The sequence below is a fragment of the Balaenoptera ricei genome, chromosome 11 (assembly GCF_028023285.1).
Source record: "Balaenoptera ricei isolate mBalRic1 chromosome 11, mBalRic1.hap2, whole genome shotgun sequence".
NCBI classification, from domain to species: domain Eukaryota; kingdom Metazoa; phylum Chordata; class Mammalia; order Artiodactyla; family Balaenopteridae; genus Balaenoptera; species Balaenoptera ricei.
In genome coordinates this window covers 38,275,381-38,296,020 of record NC_082649.1, presented here as the reverse complement: position 1 = coordinate 38,296,020, position 20,640 = coordinate 38,275,381, and the positions used below count along the sequence as shown (strand labels likewise).

At 48.7% G+C, this 20,640-nt stretch overlaps 1 protein-coding gene across 3 annotated transcripts in view; it reads right to left on the bottom strand.

Moving 5' to 3' along the window:
* CPNE5 (copine 5) overlaps positions 1–20,640 on the bottom strand; it is a 91,173-nt gene that overhangs the window by 37,040 nt on the left and 33,493 nt on the right. For 2 of the 3 annotated variants that reach the window (XM_059938803.1, XM_059938804.1), the window contains exons 4-8: positions 13,063–13,166; positions 11,551–11,590; positions 11,262–11,338; positions 9,424–9,483; positions 6,895–6,958 (exon numbers count right to left, since the gene is read on the bottom strand). In XM_059938803.1, the coding sequence (XP_059794786.1) occupies positions 6,895–6,958; positions 9,424–9,483; positions 11,262–11,338; positions 11,551–11,590; positions 13,063–13,166 (345 nt within the window). Of the gene's footprint in view, positions 1–6,894; positions 6,959–7,243; positions 7,295–9,423; positions 9,484–11,261; positions 11,339–11,550; positions 11,591–13,062; positions 13,167–20,640 lie in introns of all 3 variants that reach the window. The other variant, XM_059938805.1, reaches the window with a different exon arrangement.

The window sequence follows — 20,640 nt, the reverse complement described above, 5'->3', positions numbered from 1 at the left end:
AACTTCAGAGAGCTTTCTAGGCTATAACCAAGGAAAGCTTCCTCCCTAATGGGTGTGTGGCCCATGGGGAGCCCGTGAGACAAGGAGCATGGAGCTGCTTGGGGACTTGCTTTTGAAGGTGCCTCTGGGTTATGTCAATAGTCCTATTTACTATGCTTCAACTGTTCCCCTTAAACAAGGGTTAATGAATGAATCAACCCTTGATATACATGTGACCCCAGGAAGAGGCTAGGGAAGCGGCAATAAAATGCACTGGGCCAGCAGGATCAGGGAGCAGCAAATTCTGGCTGAGGGTCAGAGGTCCTGCTGTTTGACATTCTCAGCCTGAGAGTGGGGCTCTCTGAACACATGATATGCCTTTCCCAAACCAGAAGCATCTCTGGAATCAACTGCAGAGATGATAAAACAGCTCCTGCAATATATAATTTTCTGCAATTTCTGCCTTTTCACCCTATCTTTTAAAAAAGCATATTAAGTTCTTCTAAAACAACAGGATTGCCTCAATTTGCATCTTTCCGCATGTTAATCAGGCTGCTTGGGAGACCACAGCAAACAGCCTTTCTCTCTGGGGTGGTGGCCGGGCCCACTCCAGCATGTTAGGCCTCCCTGACCCAGGAGGTCAGCAAGTGGGCTGAAGGCTGGGAGAGGGTAGCAACACCCGGGGCGGGGAGGAGAACGGAAGGCTGCTCTGGCTTCCGTCTTGCTGGCAGCCCCCAGGATCAGAGCAAGGATAAGGCAAGTGCAAAATTTAAGGGACTCCAAAAATCTCAATAATCAAAGATTTTAATGTGATATTTTTTTAAAAAGATTTTTTTGATGTGGACCATTTTTAAAGTCTTTATTGAATTTGTTACAATATTGCTTCTGTTTTATGTTTTGGTTTTTTGGCCTCGAGCCATGTGGGATCTTAGCTCCCCGACCAGGGATCAAACTCGCACCCCCTGCATTGGAAGGCGAAGTCTTAAACACTGGACTGCCAGGGAAGTCCCTAATGCGATATTTTTAAAAATCAAAATCAATGCAAAAATCCATGATACATAAAATATCAAAAATCTAAATAAAGTCATTTTACAAATGAAGAAACTGAGGCACACAGAGGTCAGGTAACCTGCCCAGGGTCACATAGCTCGTAAGCAATGGCATTTGGTCTGGATCCAGAGCCCAAGTTCTTAACCACTTTGCCCTACTGCTCACACGCTGTACCCTAAGAAGCACTTTTAAATAGATGGTGGAACCATGGTGACATTTACTGTCTTCTCTTTAATATTTGCTGCATTTTCCAAATTTCCTGGAATTAGTACATTGTCTTTTTTAGTCTGAAAAAAGAAGACATTGATTAAAAAGAAAAAACCTATGTGGGAAAAGGATCCGAAAAAGAATGGATATATGTATATGTATCACTGAATCACTTTGTCGTACACCTGAAACTAACACAATATTGTAAATCAACTATACCCCAATATAAAATAAAAATTAAATTAAAAAATAAAAATAAAAAGAATCATTAGCCACAACTCTGAAATTTAGCGTTCCAGTAGAGAGAAACACAACTCAGAGCTGGGGGTGATTCTGTGACCAGTGACCTTCAGAAGGGCTTCTGCATTCACAGAGGGGCCCAGAGCCCCAGCCCGCCTGGATAAAACTGCAGAAGCAGGAGACCTAGGGTGTAGGCATTCAGGGATAGAAGCAAAGACCCCATAGGCTAGAGTTTATTCTAATGCAGATGGTGAGTATTAAAGTTGGTCTAGGAGACTAGGCCTGTTGCTACACATTGATGGGAATAACCACCTTGAGGTCAAGCTGGTTTTTCTCTGCTGTCTTAATGACTGACTTCTCAAGCAATCCAACAGTTGTGTAACTGTTGATTTGGTCATTCAGAGGCTGAATAGTCCAGATTGACCGTTTTTCCTCCTGCTCACTGAGCCTGTGTGTCTGGGATACTAACCAAAATCCATCAACTAAAGTTCAAAGGAAAATGGAACAATTCAGCTATGAGGATGTTCACTGCAGTATTAATTATACTGTTTCCTTTAAGAGAATAGCTTTAATAAATTATGGCCCATCCATAAACAGAAAAATGATATACAGCTATTAAAAATGTCTTCCAAGAATATCTAGTGACATGGGAAAATAAATCTGGTTACCATATTCTACTAATTATAAGAAAAAACTATATATTTGTACGCCCAGAAAAAAAAACCTTGGAGGAAATGCATCAAAATGTCAACAGTGATTATCTCTTGTTGATGTTTCTATTCTTTGTATTTTCCAACTGTCTGTTAGAAACATGTTATTTTTCTAGCATCAGGAAAAATGTTTTTGTTTTGTTTTCTTTCATTCTGTTTTTTTTTAACCAGAAAGAAAGATAATTTCTAAGACCAAAACATTACAAATTAACTTTTTTAAAAGGTGATGTCTGAATCCTGATCATTTATCATGCAGGACACTTACACCCATGCTGGCCACACACACATTTTTCCCAAACATCAACCTGCATATTCTGACACTCAGAAAACCTTCACCACTTCACCCCACTTCACCTTACCTCTTTCTTCTTATCTTTCTCCCTCCCTCCCAGGACTCTTCCTGAGCCTCCCATATAGAGACACTGGGCTCTCTCTGAAGTTTGTCTTTAGAACAATGAGAGTTCTGACTTTAACAGGATTCAAAGCTAAGCTCCCCGGCCACAAGGTCCCACACAACCTGGCCCCCACACTCACCCACACCCTTGCCTCTCTGATGTCACTCATCACTCTTCTCCTGTTCCTGGGCCTTTGCAAGAGCTAATCTCTTTGCCTGGATCCATCTTCCCCCAGGTAGCTGCAAGGGCTCATTGCCTCACCTGTATGTATTTTGGAATAGCGTATAGTATATCCATGAATTTTCCTTCAGGATACTAAAGAGTGCTATAAAATATTTGTTATAAAAAAGAGGCAGGGTTGAGGACCACTGCTGTACTGTGATTGATTGCTGGTTGGCAATTTCTGTCTCTCATACTAAATTGGAAACTCTGGGAGGGCATGAACTGAGCCAAAGCATATCTGATGAAATGAAATGAATGAATACACGAGCAGGCTGGTGATACCTAAAAGAGGTGGGGGAGGGGCAGCTGCAGTGTGAAGCTTTGACTCCCTTGGCTTGTGAGAGGTGAGCCACACTTTGGCCAGTGTGTGCAAGGACCTGACTGGGAGGCAGTGAGAATGTGCATCCGGCCAGGATCTCCTGGCTCCAGAGCAAGGCTGGTCTGGGTGGCTGGCAGCCTTAAGGGTAGCTAAGGGTCTGGGGAGGGGAAGGCAAGGAGCTCTCTGCTCCCTGCACCCGCAACACCCCCCTGCCTCTCTCCAGAAGCCCAGCCACTCACCATGCCTGCTAAAGGCTACTGGCCTGACAAAGACCACAAAGCCCACAGCTGTTCCATGTACCATGAAGACTCGGGACTTCCCTGGGTGAGGGAAAGACTCCCTGAACCAAGGCTTGGGCTAGAATCCTGCAATCTTAGGCAGGTCACTTCAACCTCTCTGCATGTGTACACTGGGTTACTCACACCTACCCAGGCCTGAGCCCCATGGTGACAATCAAATAGACTGTTAACATGAGAGTCTTGGTCAACTCTGAGGACTATGCAAATATTGCTCAGTATTACACAGAAAAATCATTGTTTTACTGATGAGCATAATGAATTCTTTGGTCATTCAGAGCCCCTTCAGGAGATTAACTCGTCGTTGTCAACATCAAGCATCACTGAATAATATTTTGGATCAAATTCGGATTGTTGGAACTTTCTTGGTATTTAAATTCCAGATGAGAAGGGTTTTTCTATAACCCATCAAAGCACGCTGGTGACCCGCTGGAGTCTACTCTAATCCTTTGCTGGTCCCTGCCCGCCCACACCATCCCCATGGATGAAGGGAGGGTTTGTCTGCTTTGGCAGAATATATTCATTTGAGCAGGAAGCCCTGCTCTGGTGAAAAACCATCTCTCAGACTCCACCCTCTTCCTTTGATCCTCCTACTGAATGCTGGAACGACAGAAGCAAAGCCGTTCAGATGTAATTATTTTAATTCAGCCAGATGCTGGGAATTAGTCTCTTTTCCTTGCAAGTATTCTAGGGAAAGACAGAACTCAGCCAAAGATGCCCCAAAAGAAAAGGAGCTGACAATATCAAGAGGAAGGGAGGGAGCCCCCCCCCCAAACCCCACTTGCTCTGAAACAGCTTAAATCAAAGAAACTGCTGTCATCCCTGGATGAAGGAGGGGAAGGGAGGAGTGGGGAAGGAGGAGGAGGAGGCAGAGCCTAATGGGTATTAAACTCAGACTGTTTACCAATCCCAGAAAACTAGACCAATAACAGCACCCAGCACTGTCTACAGCTTTAGAATTTCCAAAGCACTTTCACTTACATTACTTTAATTATAAACTAGGGAGGAAGTCACCGACTGAGTTATAAGCATGGGGGCAAACTGAATCTAGGCTTCAGGGAATTCAGATTCAACCTTTCCCAGACACCCACTAGGAGCCCAGCCCCTGTTAGGCACAGTCACCTTCACGATCTCCTTTAATCCTCACAGCCAGCCTATCAGCCCCAGCATACATGTGGAGAAACTGAGGCTCAGGAAGCTTGAACAGAAGCTCTAGTCTACACATCAGCTGCATTCTCTCCCTTGTTGGGACTCTAACAGCGTTGAGGTCGCCAGCACGTATAGGCATAGGAGTTTTCATCATCACCTGCTACTAAACATTTGGTTTGTGCTTCCTATTCATTCAATCACAGATTCACGAAAGAAGCCCTGTGATCACCTACTGCACGCCACGCCCTCTGCTGGGTGTATACGAGGGGGAGGTTTAGTCCTGCGGTCAAGTTCCTCCAGACCCACTGAGGTAAACAGACAAGTAGAGAAACCAGATTGAGCAATTGTGTTTGAGGTGATTTGGTCATTGTTATACTGCCCCGTCCTAAAAATTCTGTGTCTTATTTTCCAACTGGAAGCCCCTGAAAGCAGAGTTTGGGACACTACAGCCTAGTCATTAAAGACCCTGGCTCTAGGACCAGACTGCCTGGGTTCACATCTCTTCTACTCAGTGGCTGTGTGATCTTGGGCAGGTCCCTTAACCTCTCTGTAAAATGAGGACCATAATACATCAGATATTATAATACATCATTCTACGGATACATATATCAGATAAATAAACTGATACTATACACCACTTAGCGCAGTGTGTGTCTCAGAATAATCGCTCAATTAATGTTGGCTAACAATTTATACCTCCATACATACCAGTAGTTCTCAAAGTATGGACCAGGAACCCCCAAGGGAGTCCACGAGGCCAAAGCTATTTTCATAATAATGCTGATAAGACATGGAGTTTTCTAGAAGTTATCCAACAGTGATATCATAACAGATTGACTGCAGAAGCTGATATGAGAACCCAGCTCTTCTGTTAAGCCAGACGTTAAAGCGATTTTTTTTAATATAAAGCAAAGCACCCTTCTCACTAAATGACTTTTATTTTGGAAAATATAGTTATTTTTCAAAAAAGATGTTACTTCTGTTAACCTATAATGGGTTAAACTATTGTTATTTTTAAATGAATTAATACATAATTTAAATTACTTTTTTTTTTTTTTTTTTGGCCGCACTGTGCTGCTGCATGTGGGATCTTAGTTCCCCAAACCAGGGATTGAACCTGCGCCCCCTACAGTGGAAGCGCGGAGTCTTAACCACTGGACTGCCAGGGAAGTCCCTCAATTTTAACTTCTAATATGGTAAATACTGATAGCTAATGGATACAATAGTTATACTGCCTTCCCAGGAAGGTCAGAAAATGCTGTTTCTCCTCATCCCTCCCAGGCCCTCTAATCTGAGCTGGATCCAGCCCCATAGGAAGCTGAGTTCCCAGGTTACCCCAGAATTGGTCTTGTGCTCACACTGTCGCTGTCTCCTTTTCTCCTTATGACCGTCTATGTTCTCACCTGTGGCTCCTAATTAACCTAAGGGGCATGCAAGCCTGGGTAGTTTAGGGGAATAAGCCTGGGTTTCAGAATCAGGCTGACCTGGATTAGAACCCTGGCTCTACCACTTATTGTCCTTGAACAGGTGATTAGCCTCTCTGAACCTCACTTTCCTCAACCATAAAATGGGAATAACAATGGTTACCCTACCTCTTAGGATTGTTGTCAGAAGTAGTGATAACATGTAAAATGCCCAGACATTGACAGACAGAAACTATCATCATTACTGCATTTTATCAGCATTATTAGCTATTGGGTCCCCTGAGCCCCTTCTTCGGTGCTTGGCTACCTGCCAGCTGTCCCCATCTCCTTCTTTTCCACGGTGCCACAGAAGAAGCAAAACCAAGGGCTGCCTAGGATTGCAGACTCTGGCTTCCCAACACACACACACACACACACACACACACACACACACACACACCACATGCTCTCACTCCCTCAGCCCCATGCAGGGGTGTCACTCTACTCCAGAGCTAAAAGTGAAATATGACGACTAAATGCCAAGCGCCCAGGCTCCAAGACTGAAAAGGCCCCTCTGTTGCCAGTGTCAGTGCCAAGGCAGTCTTGGCTCAAGGACAAGTGAGCGGTGGCCATGATGGGGAGTGGACCAGGGCTCCCAGCCCAGCTCTGCTGCTGACTGTGGGCGAGTTTCTTCCTGTCTCTGGGCCTCAGCTCAGCTGTAAAAAGGGAAGACACCTTCTAGTTCCGATGTTGTGGACTTCTACGACAGCCAGGTCAGACTGAGGAGCCCTGTCTTCCCCCAGTCCCTCCAACGACACATAACGACCCTGTGGTCCCAGGGTCACAGAGAGGCCAGCTTGCTCTCTGTCACTGCTTCATCCCCACCCCCACCAGGTCCTGTCCTGGAGTCCCTCAGCCACTCACCCTGCAGTTGCTGAGCTCCTCAGCGGAAAGGATGATGGTGCCACATTTCTTCCCTGGGACACCACTGGGAGAGGAGAAGATGAAAGAATGGAAAGTCAGACAAAGACAGAGACACAAGCCTGAACTCTCCCTGAATCAGCCCTCTTCATCCTCCTCCCGCCCCCACCGACCATCCAGCAGATCTGCCCCAAAGCCCCTAAGAAGACAGAGTCTCCTGTGGCCTAGGGCACTGCTTCCTGGGCCAGGCCCCCAGGCCTGGAGCTGCCCCGCCCCCTGCTCCCCAAGAGCCCGCCAAGAAGGGTACTGTCTGCAGTGAAAGTCCTAGAATTGGAAAAGCATCCAGACTCACCCGGAGGCTTCCAGACCAGTGGTCCTCAAACTTTCCATCCAAAGACCACTTCTGTGGGCAAAAGACCTCGTGGGCTAGCCACCCCACCCTGCGCCCAGCTGATCCCCAGAGTCCCGGAACATTCCAGCTCTGAGCCACTCTGATTCATCGTAGGTGGGAGAGCAGTAAGAGGGGGTAAAGCAGGAGGACTGGTATACTCTTGGTGGCAGTTTGCTGGGCCCTCTCCCATGGCTCCCTCCCCTTAAACTTCTTGGCTGGGGTCTCTCTGGGGGAGAGAGATCCCGGCCAATCATGTGCGTCCTCTGTGAGGGAGGCAACCAGGACATGAAGTCAGCCTACCCAGAGAATCCCCTCTAGGAGGGCAATTCCCAGGGTGGGGCTCTACCCAGGGGATCTGCACTACCTCTTCCTTTGATCAGGAGGGACCCCTCCCCCAGGCACCAGCCCATCCCACTCCGATGTTCAGGACTAACCCAGGGGGGTCCCAGTGCAGCCAGGGGCCACTGGAAGGGAGAAGAAAATGGCATGTTGTCCAGTAGCTGTGTGACTTTGGGCTCACTACTACACCTCTCTTGAGTCTCAGTTTCCTGGCCCATAAAATGGGTGTAATTGTAGCATCCATTTTACTAACTAATATGCACACACACAGTGCCTGGCACAGAGAAGGCCCTCAAGAGCACCATTTCTCTCCCTGCCCGGTTTCCTTTACAATTGTGCAAAGCTGATAAAATCCAGCCCCACACTTGGGCCAGCCTCAGGGCCACCAGCATGTTGACTGTGGATCACATTTTGAGAACCACTGATGGAGCTCTCCCCCGTGCCAGCTCTTAAAGGGAGAGGTTCTCAAACAGGGGAGGCATGGGAGCTGGCCCTGAGGGCTGATGAGACAGCCCAAATCTCTCCAAATCAGGTGAGCAGAGCAGGGGCTGCATCTCGAGGTTCCCCTGCCATAGGCAGGTGGCAGTGCCTGCCAGCTTGTCCCCCTAGACTTGGGCAGCTAATCTGAGTAACCCAAAGCCCCTCCCTACCTCCCCCGCCCCCCAATCTGGCCCTCCTTGCTAGTAAAGATTGATTTGTTTGACCAGGGAGATAGAATCCTCACACCAGCCTCCTCTGTCCAATGGTTCTCCATCTGCTCCTCTCTTTGCCTCTTAGCCCCTCTTCTATTTCCAATCTTTCCTTCTACGCTCTCAGCCCCAATCTGCTCCCACCCGCTCGCTCGGCCTCTCTCTCTCTCTCTCCCTCCCTCCCTCTCTCTGGTCTTTCTTGCTCTCCCTTTCTGTTTCTCTCTCTGACTCCTGCTCCCTCTCCAATTGTTGCTTCTCTACTCTTCTTATAAACCAGCATCCATATACTTCCTGGGTTGTGAGCATCCCTGGGTCCCCTGAAGGCCTCTTTCCCACATCCCGCTAGTCTGGTGGCCAATCCAGCTGCTGGGACCCCAACTTCTAGGAGCCCTCTGCAAAGGCCAGTGGAGCTTTGCTTACTCAGCCAAAATGCTCGTCTCCAGAGGCACCTCCAGGCTGGTCCCCCAAGCAGATGTTCCCTACCCTGGCTTCCCCACCCCTGCCAGGTGAGGACCCTTTCTCCAACCAGGAGAGGAAAGGGAAAGAGTGGGAGGGTCTTTGTTGCCATATCTGCGTGACGCCAGCCAAAAGCAGATGTTCAGGGTGGGGGCTGAGGGAACAAGGCCAGCCCACCGCAGCTGGTAAGCAAATGCGGAAAGTAAGGATTTAGCAGAAGCCACTCTGTGAGCAGGCTGACATCCAGCAGTGGAAGCAATGGAGAAGACGGGGAGGAGATGAAGAGAAGAGAGGGGAAGGGTTAGAGGAGGTGGGAGGTGGAAGAAAACTGGCCGGGGGAGAGGAAGGGAAGGAAGAGTGCCCAGCCCCTGCTGATTCCCAGAAACAGCCCCTACCTCTAAGCCCCACCCTGCTCCCTGAAGTCCTATGAGCCACTAGGGTTGGGGATGAGGGAGCTCTAGCCTGGACGGGGGGAGGGCCAGCTGCGGAGTGGCCCAAAGTGCCACTTTAGGAGGGACCCAGGACCCTCTCTGTGTCCCTGACCAGGGCTGAAGGCACAGTGGTAGGAGCAGGGACTGGGCCAGGGCTCTGAGGCCCTCTCTGCAGAGCTGGCTGAATGTCTGAGGACTCCAGGGCCAGAGATGTCTGGTGGCCTACCCGTTGGATACAGCTGGCATGGGTTTGCCTGTCCTGGAATTCAGGCTGAATGCTCCTATTCTGTGGAGAGAGAGAGAGCAGGTCATGAGCTGAGTACCCCCATCCTGAGAGGCCAGAGCACTCGGCATCTAGATTCTTGGAGACGGGTTTCTGTTCTGGGTCAAACATCAAAACAGGACCAAGAGCCACAGGCCAGAGGAAGGAGAGGTCTTCTTCCCAAACCTTGTTGTGAAGCCCTGGGCAGCTCCAACCCCAGGGGTTCTCAAAGTGTGGACCCCAGGCAAGCAGCATCACAGCCCCTAGAAATGTGTTAGAAATGTAAATTCTCAGGCCCTTGCCCAGACCTGGGGTTGGAGCCCAGTAGTCTGTACTAAACAAGCCCTCCAGGTGATGCTGATGCCTGCTACAGTTTGAGAACCTCTGCTCTACCTCTTTGAGCCTCAGTGTTCGGGCTGTGAAATGGGGAGATTGCTGAGCTAATCACATGAGGCCATGGAGACAAAAGACTGTCTGGTTCAGAATAGATGCCCAATGAAAGGGAGCCATTCATAGGTCTAGCCTGGGAGACAACTAGACTTAGACACATGAAAACTTCATGTGTCTTCAGTGGGGAGAGTAGATCCCCCCTCCTTCACCAACACCCAGCATCTCGACATTTTAGATCCCGCTTACCCTTTAAGGCTCCTACCACTAGCCATCCCCTACCCCAAGTCTTCCTTGATCCCTCCTGAAGGTGTGTCCCTCCACCAAAGGTGGGCCAGGGGACAGCACAGACCCAAATAACTCATGTGCATTTGATCCAGGCTGTGGGGAGCTGAGAGGGGCAGACACAAACTCACTCCTGGGACCCCAAACTCTATAAACTTCAGAGCCCCAAAACATAAGTTTACTCCCTGTTCTCAATAAATGATAGCTATTTATCACTATTTTCTGTGAACCCAGAGGAGGAGACCTTTGGGGGGATAGTGAGGCCTTTCTGGGGACCCGGAAGTTACCACATAGTTACTGGGGGTCAGAGACAAGGGCCTGGGAGAGAGACCACCCCCCCACACACACAATAACACATTCTGCAGTTATTGATCACGGTGAGGGGACAGCATCCAGTGTGAACTTGGCAGAAGCAAGTGGGGGGCTTTTCTGCCCACCCTGCCCTATGATCTGGACACTTGTCCTAGTGTGCAGGCCTCTCTTGCCTGGGCCCTACTCCTGGGGCTTCCTGAAACAGGGACAAGAGAGGTCACCCCATCACCTGGCCAACCTGGCTGGTCCCTGAAGCCACCCTCAGGCTCCACTGTGAGAAGCCTTGGGACTCCACATCCCAGAGCCTGCTCAGTGTAATAACAGTCTTCCCCTAAAAGCTCTTAAAACCCTATGATGCAGGGGCAGGGCAGGATAGGGAGGGCCTCACCATGCCCATCTCTGGCCTCAACAAGGTATGAACAATCTGAGGAATACTCTTTGTGAGTAGATCCCTGGGTTCAAATCCCAGCTCTTCTACTTCCTAGCTGTGTGGCCTTGGGCAAATCAATTTCCCTCTCTGGGCTTCAGTTTCTTCCCCTGTACAATGATGGGGTGGGGTGTGGGAGTGGGGTAGATAGTATCTCGGGCCATGCTAAGGAACATGGGGTTCTAATAACTGAGCCAGGGTCCCTCCAAGATAACTGGGTTAAAAGCCCTGCAAGGGCAAGGCCCACGAGGTCTCCTTATTTTCGATTGTCTGTTATGACTGGCTGACTGCTTTGCCCCTCCCCTGAGCCAGCCCTCAGCAAGGATGAATAGGAAGTTGGCCCATCACTGAGGAAGCAAACCAGACAGGTCCCACTCCCCTGAACACTTACGTGAGGGACTTCTCCAGGCGGCTCCCAGGGGACCCCACAATCTCTCCAAGGGTGCAGAAGGCCTGGCCCAGAAAATCCTGCACATCCAGAGTACAGAAAAGACCACTGTCACCCACTCTGCTCACAGCCATCCCACCTCCCCCATCACCCCACCCCTGGAAGTATGAGGGCTCTGAAATGACAGGATGCAGCATCAGACACACTCTGTGTCACAGTGAAGCCCAAGGCCAACTCAGTTTGGCATTTAAGAGACTTTCAGAATTGCTGGGCAGGCACTGGCAGAACTCACGTGTTTGGATAAATCAGGACTCTTGGAGTCAACGTCATATCTGCAGGGAACACAGAGAGATGGTGAAGGCAGCTGGGGCATCCTGCCCCAAATTGCCTGGCTTCTTGAGCTGAGCCAGGACCCCTGCTCCCCCAAAACCAGGCACCAACACAGTGGATATTTCTGGGAGTAATAGCAGGGAGATGCAAATGGGAGCCTTCTAAGGTGCTAGTCTGTCTCTTGATCTGGGTGGTAAATGGATATCAAAATGCATCATTGGGGTAGCGCTATTAAGATTTGGGCACTTCACTATATATAAGTCATAACTTGTTAAAAATTGAAAAAATAAAATAAACTTGCTCTGCCACCTTGGCTGGTTCACAGGTACCCAAGCCACCCTGCTCTTCACTGACTGTTCTCCCATCTTCCCAGCTAAGGCTCAGCTGCCCTTGGACTTCAGTACCTTGCCTTTGACCTTCCCTGGTTGTTCCCTTTTGCCCAGGCCTGCCCAACCTGCCCTCAGGCCTGGGCACTCAAGAAAGAGGGAGGCATGAATACCTGTACCTCAGCCCGCCACAGGCAGCTGATCCTGCAGCTGGGCACCTCCCTTCACCTGGGGCCGGCTCACCCACAGCCTCACCTGCAGCCCTTCCCTCCTGCATCCCGCCTCTACTCACACTGGCCATCTGTGTAGCCAAACAGTCATTCTAGGTACAGACAACTCCTGCTGAGGGGCAGTCGTCATTGTGCCAGTCCCCTTCCCTGAGCACTTCCTCTCTCCAAAGTGTCACCAGGTGACTTCACTACAATGGGCTGCATTGACTGCTCTGGGCCTCAAGTCCTCCTATCACTGCCTCCAAAGTCATTTCCTTTCACTGCATGTTTTTCCTTTGCTCTCTCAGGTGCCAACCCCTCTTTTCTTCCCCACTCAGTTCACAATTCTCTAGGGCACAGTCCTTTCTAATCACCCTAGACCCCGAAAAAACAACAAAACACCACTCCTCCACCTGCTCATCAGACTAAAATCCCACCATCATCTTTAACCTCAGGAGAGGGGCACTCTGCATCTTCGTGATAAACACACAGATGCTTTGAGCCCCATCAGCCAAGTTACCTCTGCAGGAGGGGAACTGGAGGGGACCCTCTCCCAGAACAAGCTTTGACAGAGGGAGAGGTCAATGAGGAGCTGGGGGGAAAAGGGTTCCCCAGAATTAGAGCTGGGTTGCCCCCAAGATCTTTCCTCAACACCCCCCCGAATCAGGTAGCTTGCCCAGCACCCTCCCACACTGAGACAAATGGGGGGGGGGTGCATTTGTTCCCCCTCCCCACCTCCTTTCCACCTCCTGATGAAGGTGGGGCTGGATTCAGCTAATTGTCACTTTTATCCCAGGCCAACCCTGGGTTCCTCTACTATCACAGCTCCCCCCTACCTTCCCTAGTGAGGAAACTCCCGCCCCACTACAGGTCCTGTAGCCCCACCTCCCAGCCATGGTTCCTTCCCCAGCTCCATCCTCAGCACTATCTTCTACTTACAGGTCAAAACGGAGGTTCTGCTTCTCCTCGAAGAAGTAATCCACGATGAATTTGCGCACAAAGTCGGGATTGAGTGTGTTGTCGATGACTTCAGTGCGTCCGAACTACAAGAGGAGATGGGGCGTGGATCGCACGGCCAGGCTGGTGGAACAGGGAAGCACTGGGCTCGGAGCCCCTCAGTCCTGAACCCCGTAATGATGGAAGCCACACCTCTCCCAGCTCCTGCCCCACCCCCCCCATCAAGGGGAGAGCTCCCACATCTACAGTGGAAGCCGTCCACCTATGGCTCCAATCTCCAGTGTCACTTTATTCTCCCTTTCTCTATATAGGCTCCACTCAAGTGAGATGGTTTTGATACCTGGATACCTGAGCAGGCCCTTCACTTGCTCACCTCACTGCCTTTGCCTAGGCTGTGTCCTCCACCAGGCCTCCCCTTCTCAGTCAATGGCACATCCTCCACTCCTTCAAGGTCCGTTGTTAATGCCGCCTCCTCCAGGAAACCTTCCTGATTCCTCCAACCAGAGAATTACTTCTCTCTGAGCCACCACTGAACTTGTGCCACCTCTATGACCACCTTCCTTCTCTGACTGATTCCTCATTAGGTGTGTATTGATTTGATGCCCCAATTGTAAATGCAAGGCAGAGACAGAGACTGTGGGATCTTTTAAGGTCCCATCTCTTGGTATTCATGCCCTTGTGTAATCCCCTCCCCTTGAATGTGGGCTGGAGCTAGTGACTCACTTCTAATGAAGACTGGACTAGAGCACAAGTCACTTCCAAGGTTATGTTATAAACGACTATGGCTTCCGTCTTGGGCGCCCTCTCTCTCTTGCGTGCTCACTTTTTTTTTTTTTAAATTAATTAATTAATTTATTTATTTATTTTTGGCTGTGTTGGGTCTTGGTTTCTATGCGAGGGCTTTCTCCAGTTGCGGCTAGCGGGGGCCACTCCTCATCGCGATGTGCGGGCCTCTCACTATCACGGCCTCTCCTGTTGCAGAGCACAGGCTCCAGACACGCAGGCTCAGTTGTTGTGGCTCAGGGGCTTAGTTGCTCCGTGGCATGTGGGATCTTCCCAGAACAGGGCTCGAACCTGTGTCCCCTGCATTGGCAGGCAGATTCTTAACCACTGCGCCACCAGGGAAGCCCGCTTGCTCACTTTGATGAAGCCACATGCCATGATGTGAGCTGCCCTATGGAGAGGCCCATGTGGCAAAGAACCAAGGCTATCAGCCAACCCACCCCTGAGAATCTAAATCTTACCAAAGACCACTGAGTGAACTTAGAAGTGGATCCTGCCCCAGCTGAACCTTGAGAAGACTGAGGCCCTGGCCAACACCTTGACTACAGCCTTGTGAGAGACCCTGACGTAAAGGATTCCACAGAGCTACACCCAGATCCATGACCCTGTTGTTTAAGTGGCTAAGCTGTGGGCTAATCTGTTACTCAGCAATGCATAACTAATTCAGAGACTTAACTTTCTTGGTAACCCCTGCAACATATACACTAGAGTTTGGCACACACTGGACACTCAATAATTAAATCGCATTAAACTCCCTGAATGACTTAAAGCAAGTCACTCCCCATTTCTGGGCATGAGAATTACTTAAAGGGTTTGTTAAAACATAGATTGTAGGTTCTGATTCAGTGGGTTTAGGATGAGGGCTAAGAATCTGTACCTCTAAAAATGCAGGTGACACTGATGTTGCTGGTGCAGGGACCTCCCTTGGAGAACCACTGGGCTAGACTGCGGTCCACAGAGCTGGGAGCTCCCAGGAGCCTTCCCATGTCATGGACGGGGGGGCAGTGTGGGCACCGCTCCGGGTTACCAGTTCCATCAAAGCAGCTCTTTTACGTCTTCAATCCACTAGATATATTTGGTGAGATTTTATTTTTAAAAAGGGATATGGGTCTAAAAGATAACGTGTAAAAGCACTGTACACTCCATGATGGATGGTAGGGCATGATATTCCCCAAACTAAACAAGATAGGCAGACAAAATGAAAATATTTTAAATAGGTTGTCAATCATTCTTAACATGTCTCCAGTTATCTGGGACATAGCTAGGTGTCCCCTTCTCCCCTGAAGTAAGTTAGAAACCTGCAAAGAGAACCTCCCACCCAAGGCAGTGTGGGGTCATCTGGGGAGCACTAGATTTGGCACCTTCCTGCCCTCAGGCCCACAGCGAATCAATCTCTCATTCCCGTCAATTCCATCAGCTAAATCTCTCCCCTCTCCCTGCCTTCTCTTCCGTGGCCTTGGTCAGGACTCTTCAATTTCTCACCTCAATCACTGCAATAGCCACCTCCTGGCAGGTACCCCCAGGTAGGCCAATCGCTAATGCTTAAGGACTCAGCTCCCCGGAAGTCCAGCTCTCTAACTCCCACCCCTTCCCTTGCACTCCCATAATCCTCCTCACATCCCTATGGCTGCACTCATCACAAGACCTAATAATGATCTACTCTTTCCATCCCACTAGACTGAGCTTCTCAAGCAATGGGGGGGGGGATCCAAGTTTTCCTCATCTTTGCAGCTCAGGACCTGACACAGTGTTTAACAGAGTCACAGGCTCACAGTCCCACATGATTAGAGCACCAGCAGCTGCAGTAAACACTTCACACCGTATTACCTTATTTAATCCTTTTTTGGTAGGCTTCCCTATTTTATGGATGAGAAAATGAAAGCACCAAAAAGCCAAATAATTTGTCCAGGGTCACATGGCTAATAATTGCTGGCTTCAAGGCACAACCCAGGCATTCTGGCTCACGTTCTCTAAGCCATGTTGCCCTACATATCCTGAGGTCCTGAGGGCAAGGACAGCAGAAGCCCACTGCTCCCAGTGACTGGTATATATACAGTAGGTACTCATTGTTGAATGAAGTAAGGTTGAATGAGGAAATCGATGAGAGGGTTTGAGTCCCAACTTCATCACAAGCTGACTGTGTGACTTGATCGGAGACTTTCAAAGCCTCAGTTTCCTCATCAGAAGATGGAGAATAATACTCGTTCTGCTTGCTTCTTAGAGTTATCCAATTCAATTCAATTATGAATTCAACAGTTTTTAAGCACTTATAAAGTAGGCCAGGCAGTGCGGTGGGTGCTGGGTTACAAACATAAATAGAACACGAATCCTGTACTTAAGTACTCCTCTATCATAGGTGGGACAACTCAAACACAAATAACTACGATACAGTGTGATAACACTGTTAACAGAACTATATACAAAGGTCTAAGGCAGGGTGCTCCCCCCTGGCTGGGGAAGTGTGAAAGTTATTAAAATGTACAAAAAAGCAGATTACAGGGCGTCCTGTTTCATATACTAGTCCAGGTATCTGATTTCATAGAGGTCTGCATCATTCATCATCTCTGAGCTACGTTACAACTCGGTAAATTACAGAAAGCATAGAGTAATGCAGATGATTTTATCCATAGAAATGCAAATGGATTTTCCTCAGTGGAATGCAATTGATTATTTGATTATTACCCTGTGGATACAGACCAATTTTGCAGCTATTTGTAAATTCATTTCAGCATTCCTGATCTCATATATGTGTGTGTTGTTGGAATTATTTGAACCAGTTATAACATCTTTCTGGGTCCCTCATTGATTAATAAGTTGAATAAATCTTTGCCGTGTGTTCATTTTCTATTTCTATGGGAATCGTGATTTTATCTTTAAAAAAACGTATCCTTTAACAGGAGATTTTTAAAAATACCCATGCTTGGAATTCCCTGGAGGTCCAGTGGTTAGGACTCCGTGCTTTCACTGACGAGGGTGAGGGTTCAATCCCTGGTAGGGGAAGCGCAGCAAAAAAAACAAAAACAAAAACAAAACCCCATCCATGCTCAAGCCCTACCACAGGCCAATTAAATCCGAATCTCAATGGGTGGGGCCTGAACAACTGTATTTTTTAAAAGTTTCCTACATGATTCTAAGATGCAGATGGAGTTGAGAACCACAGATTCTCAGTAGGAACACGGTAGGAGGAAGGAAGAAAACTAACATTTACTGAGCCCCTTACTGAATGCTTAGTAGATCAAGTGGATCATTGAATTATCTCATTCAATTCTCACAAAAACCCTGTGACCATTTACCCATTTTACAAGTGAGAAAACTGAAAACCAGAGAGGTTAAGTGACTTGCCCAAGCTCACACAGCTAGGCACAGCTGGGATCTAAACCTAAGAATGTCTAACTCCAAAGCTCATTTTATATTTATATATATATATATATATATATATATATAATTTGAAGATCTAATTGGCTTTATTAAATGATTCACGAATCGGGCAGCATCTCATCTAGGAAGCCCAGAGATACTCCCCAAGGCTCATTATATTTTTACTTCATCTAACTGCCAAGAGTCCTCAAGCATTATGAAAGCCAAATAAAGATGAGGTTTACTTCACAAGCATTTATAGAAGCCTCCCTGTGTGCAAGGCCATGGGAAGGACATTGAGTTGAATAAGACTGGGTTCCTGCCCCACCCCACAAATTCCATAACGATCTTATAACTCTGGTTGCAAAAGAGTTCCTGCATTTTCCTCTCCTGCCCTTTCTAATTCTTAATACTACGTGTCTTCAGATGCAAAGAAAATTTCTCCTAATAGCTTTCTAGAATGTAGACTATTCCAGGAAAACACCCAGGTTCGAGAGAATCCTCTCTTAAGAAAGGGACCTACCTCCTCCTCAATGCACTGCCTTCCTCTCTCAAACACAATAAAAAAATCCCTCCGACAGAATTTTATATAAACCCCAGCCCAGAAGGGACAAGTATTCCTTTGTGCAGCCTTCCATCTCCCTCCACTCCCGGCAGAGACTCCAAGGAAAACACCCATTAGGGAAGATGACAGCGCTGCTTTTAAAATGGCACTTGAAGCTCAGTAGGGGGGAATTCCCTAGAGATTGATCTCTGCTGGAGAAGAAAATGGAGTTCCCCTGGAAACAGGACACGGAGGGGGACTCCAAGGGCACCCAATATCTCCTAGAGCAGGAAAGGGGACAAGTGAGCCTGGCTGGGCAGTGATAAATTACCAGGGCCGGGGTAATTAACATATATGCACATCCTAAACTACTGCGAATGAAATCTTAAACCCAGGGACTTACTAAAGATGTTTTATAGCCTTCATTACTTGGGCTAATAACAAAGGAAACAAAATGTGAAAACTTGGATTTTAAAAATCCAAGAAGCCACTGGGTCCGTGTCAGACCCAATTTATACCCCTATTAATGATGGTCAGAACACAGCTGAACTGATGTTTAAAAAAATAATAATAATAATAATTTGGTTGTATTTCGTTCTACATAGAGAATTAGAGATTTCAAGCCAGAAGGGACTTGGAGAGATGAGGTTTTAGCAGTGGGAGGCACGCAAAGGCACGAGATCTGACTCTGCTAAGGGGGGCTTGGGGAGGAGGGGAAGGTAGGTTAACCCCTCACCACTCGCAATCCTGCGCCAAGCCAGCCCTGAACGCCCTTCCAGGTCCCCGGAAGGGCCTGTCCCTCCCTCCATTCCATTCTGAAGCCCTTTGTCCACACTTGGTCTCTAAGGATGGGAGGGGGCCTGACACTGCTCAAGTCTGGGGCACAGACCACCAAACACTGGTAGGCACAGGAATTCTCTGATTAACAAAGCTGCAGGGAAGCCCAAAATCTGCTTTGTTTTACCAAGTGATTCTGATACAGAGAACCCTAGAGAATTGTTGGGTAGGTGGCAAGTGTGGACTGGGGAGGCTGTGGTGTGAAATTGGGGAAGGGGCTGAGCAGTCGGGGAGGTGAGGGGACTTTGACCCCAGGGGCTGGGACAGCCTCCCAGAGAGGAGAAAGTACAAATGAGAAATAAGCCTGGAAATTAGGGTATTCACCGTCTGAAAAGCTTACTTCTTGTCCCTGGCAACAAAACCCAGTGGGAAAAGCTTCTGACATGTCACAAAAGATGCTCCCAAGGGTTCCTAAAACCCCTATGACTAAGTCCCAAGAATATCAATTAAGCAGCATTAATTACATATCGTCAGTTTGAGCGAGACCCTCAAAGGGGAGGCAGACTTGAAACTTCTTTGAGGACTAAATTAAGTGGCTCCCAGGGGCTGTGCTACACATAGAAGTCGAGATTTATGGGGGCAGGTGGGCAGCTGTCCCGCCAAACTGCCCTGGGACAAGGGCCAGTGCAGGGCTGGGATTGAGAACCCAGGTCAGGCAGTAAGGTCTTCCCTTCCCACATCCAACTACAAGGCCGGGAAGGGGCAAGCCTATGTCAAGACATGGGCCTCCTGACCTGCAGGGGGCACTGGGCTGGCAGTTAGTCCTAGACTGATTTGGAGGCTTGTTCTCCATGCCGGAGAGTCTCCTGCTGCTGCCCCACCCTGTCCAGCTCCTTCTCCGTCCTGCTCTACATTCCAGGAGATTGTTTCCTGTCAAACTCCATCACCTGGTCCCCTTGCTCTGTGGGTTCCAGTTGGGTTTGGCCAGTGGGAGGCACTGGCAGATGGCAGATGGCAGATGGGAGACGGGAGATGAGAGAATGTGGGCTATTTCCTCCGTCTCTGGCCCAGTCTCAGCACCATGGTTCTGGGAGGGGCTGCTCTCCCCACGCCCACCACCACGCTCACCTCTCACTCACACACAATAACATTGTCTCCTCCCACTGCTCCTGCAAGCCTGGGTGGAAACAGCTCCCTGTTGTTGCCAGGCCCTGGGTGCTGCACTGTCCCTTGTGGGTGTCCTCAACCTCACCCGTACCTTTGAAAGAAATCCATTAAATCTCTTCAGTGAAAACAACTGAGTAGAATTCTCTTTCCTGCTGGGACCCTGACTGATATATTTTCTCTCTCACAAACACATGCACACACTCATACCATTTCCAACTCACCTGAACACAAACGAAGAACGGTCCCCACCCCTACCCCATTCTTCTTAGACACGGTAACGTTCATGTCACCAGTAAAGTGTGTGACTCCTGCCCATGCAGCCTAGGTACCCAAGGTCTGTGACAGCCCTCTGGGATGCAGGGTCCCAGCCCAGCCATCCTACCTGTGGGCCTTGGTGGGGACTCTCACCACAGCCTCTGCTTTGTAGAAAGTAGTCATCCCAGCCCCACCCACACAGATGCCAGAGAGCCCAGCAGGGAAGGGCAACTGCTAGATTAGAACCAGCTCTGAGTGGGCTGTGACACCCTGAAATTGAATGCAAATATCTGTACATGTCCTCATTTTCTGGGGAGAGAAGCCATGGTTTTCATCAGTTTCTCAAAGGGAAGCATGTCTTCAGAAAGCTTTAAGAACCACTAATTCTAGCTTTGGAAGGCAGATCTTAGGGGTTCCCACATAAGGTAGTAAAGTGAAGTAGTAAATAGAGCAGTCTGAGGCCAGGCTTCCTGGTTTCAAATCCTGGCTCTGCTATTCACTGGCTGTGTGACCTTGGCTAAATCCCTTTGTTAGGGAACCGTTGACCGAAACTGCCCACCTTGGCCAGGCACCATGATAACCACTTGTATAAGTTTCTCACAACAGGAGGTCCTGATAAGGAACAGGGTGCTGCTGCTGAAAACTAACTGGAAGAATTTGGGAGGGGCCAGCCCATA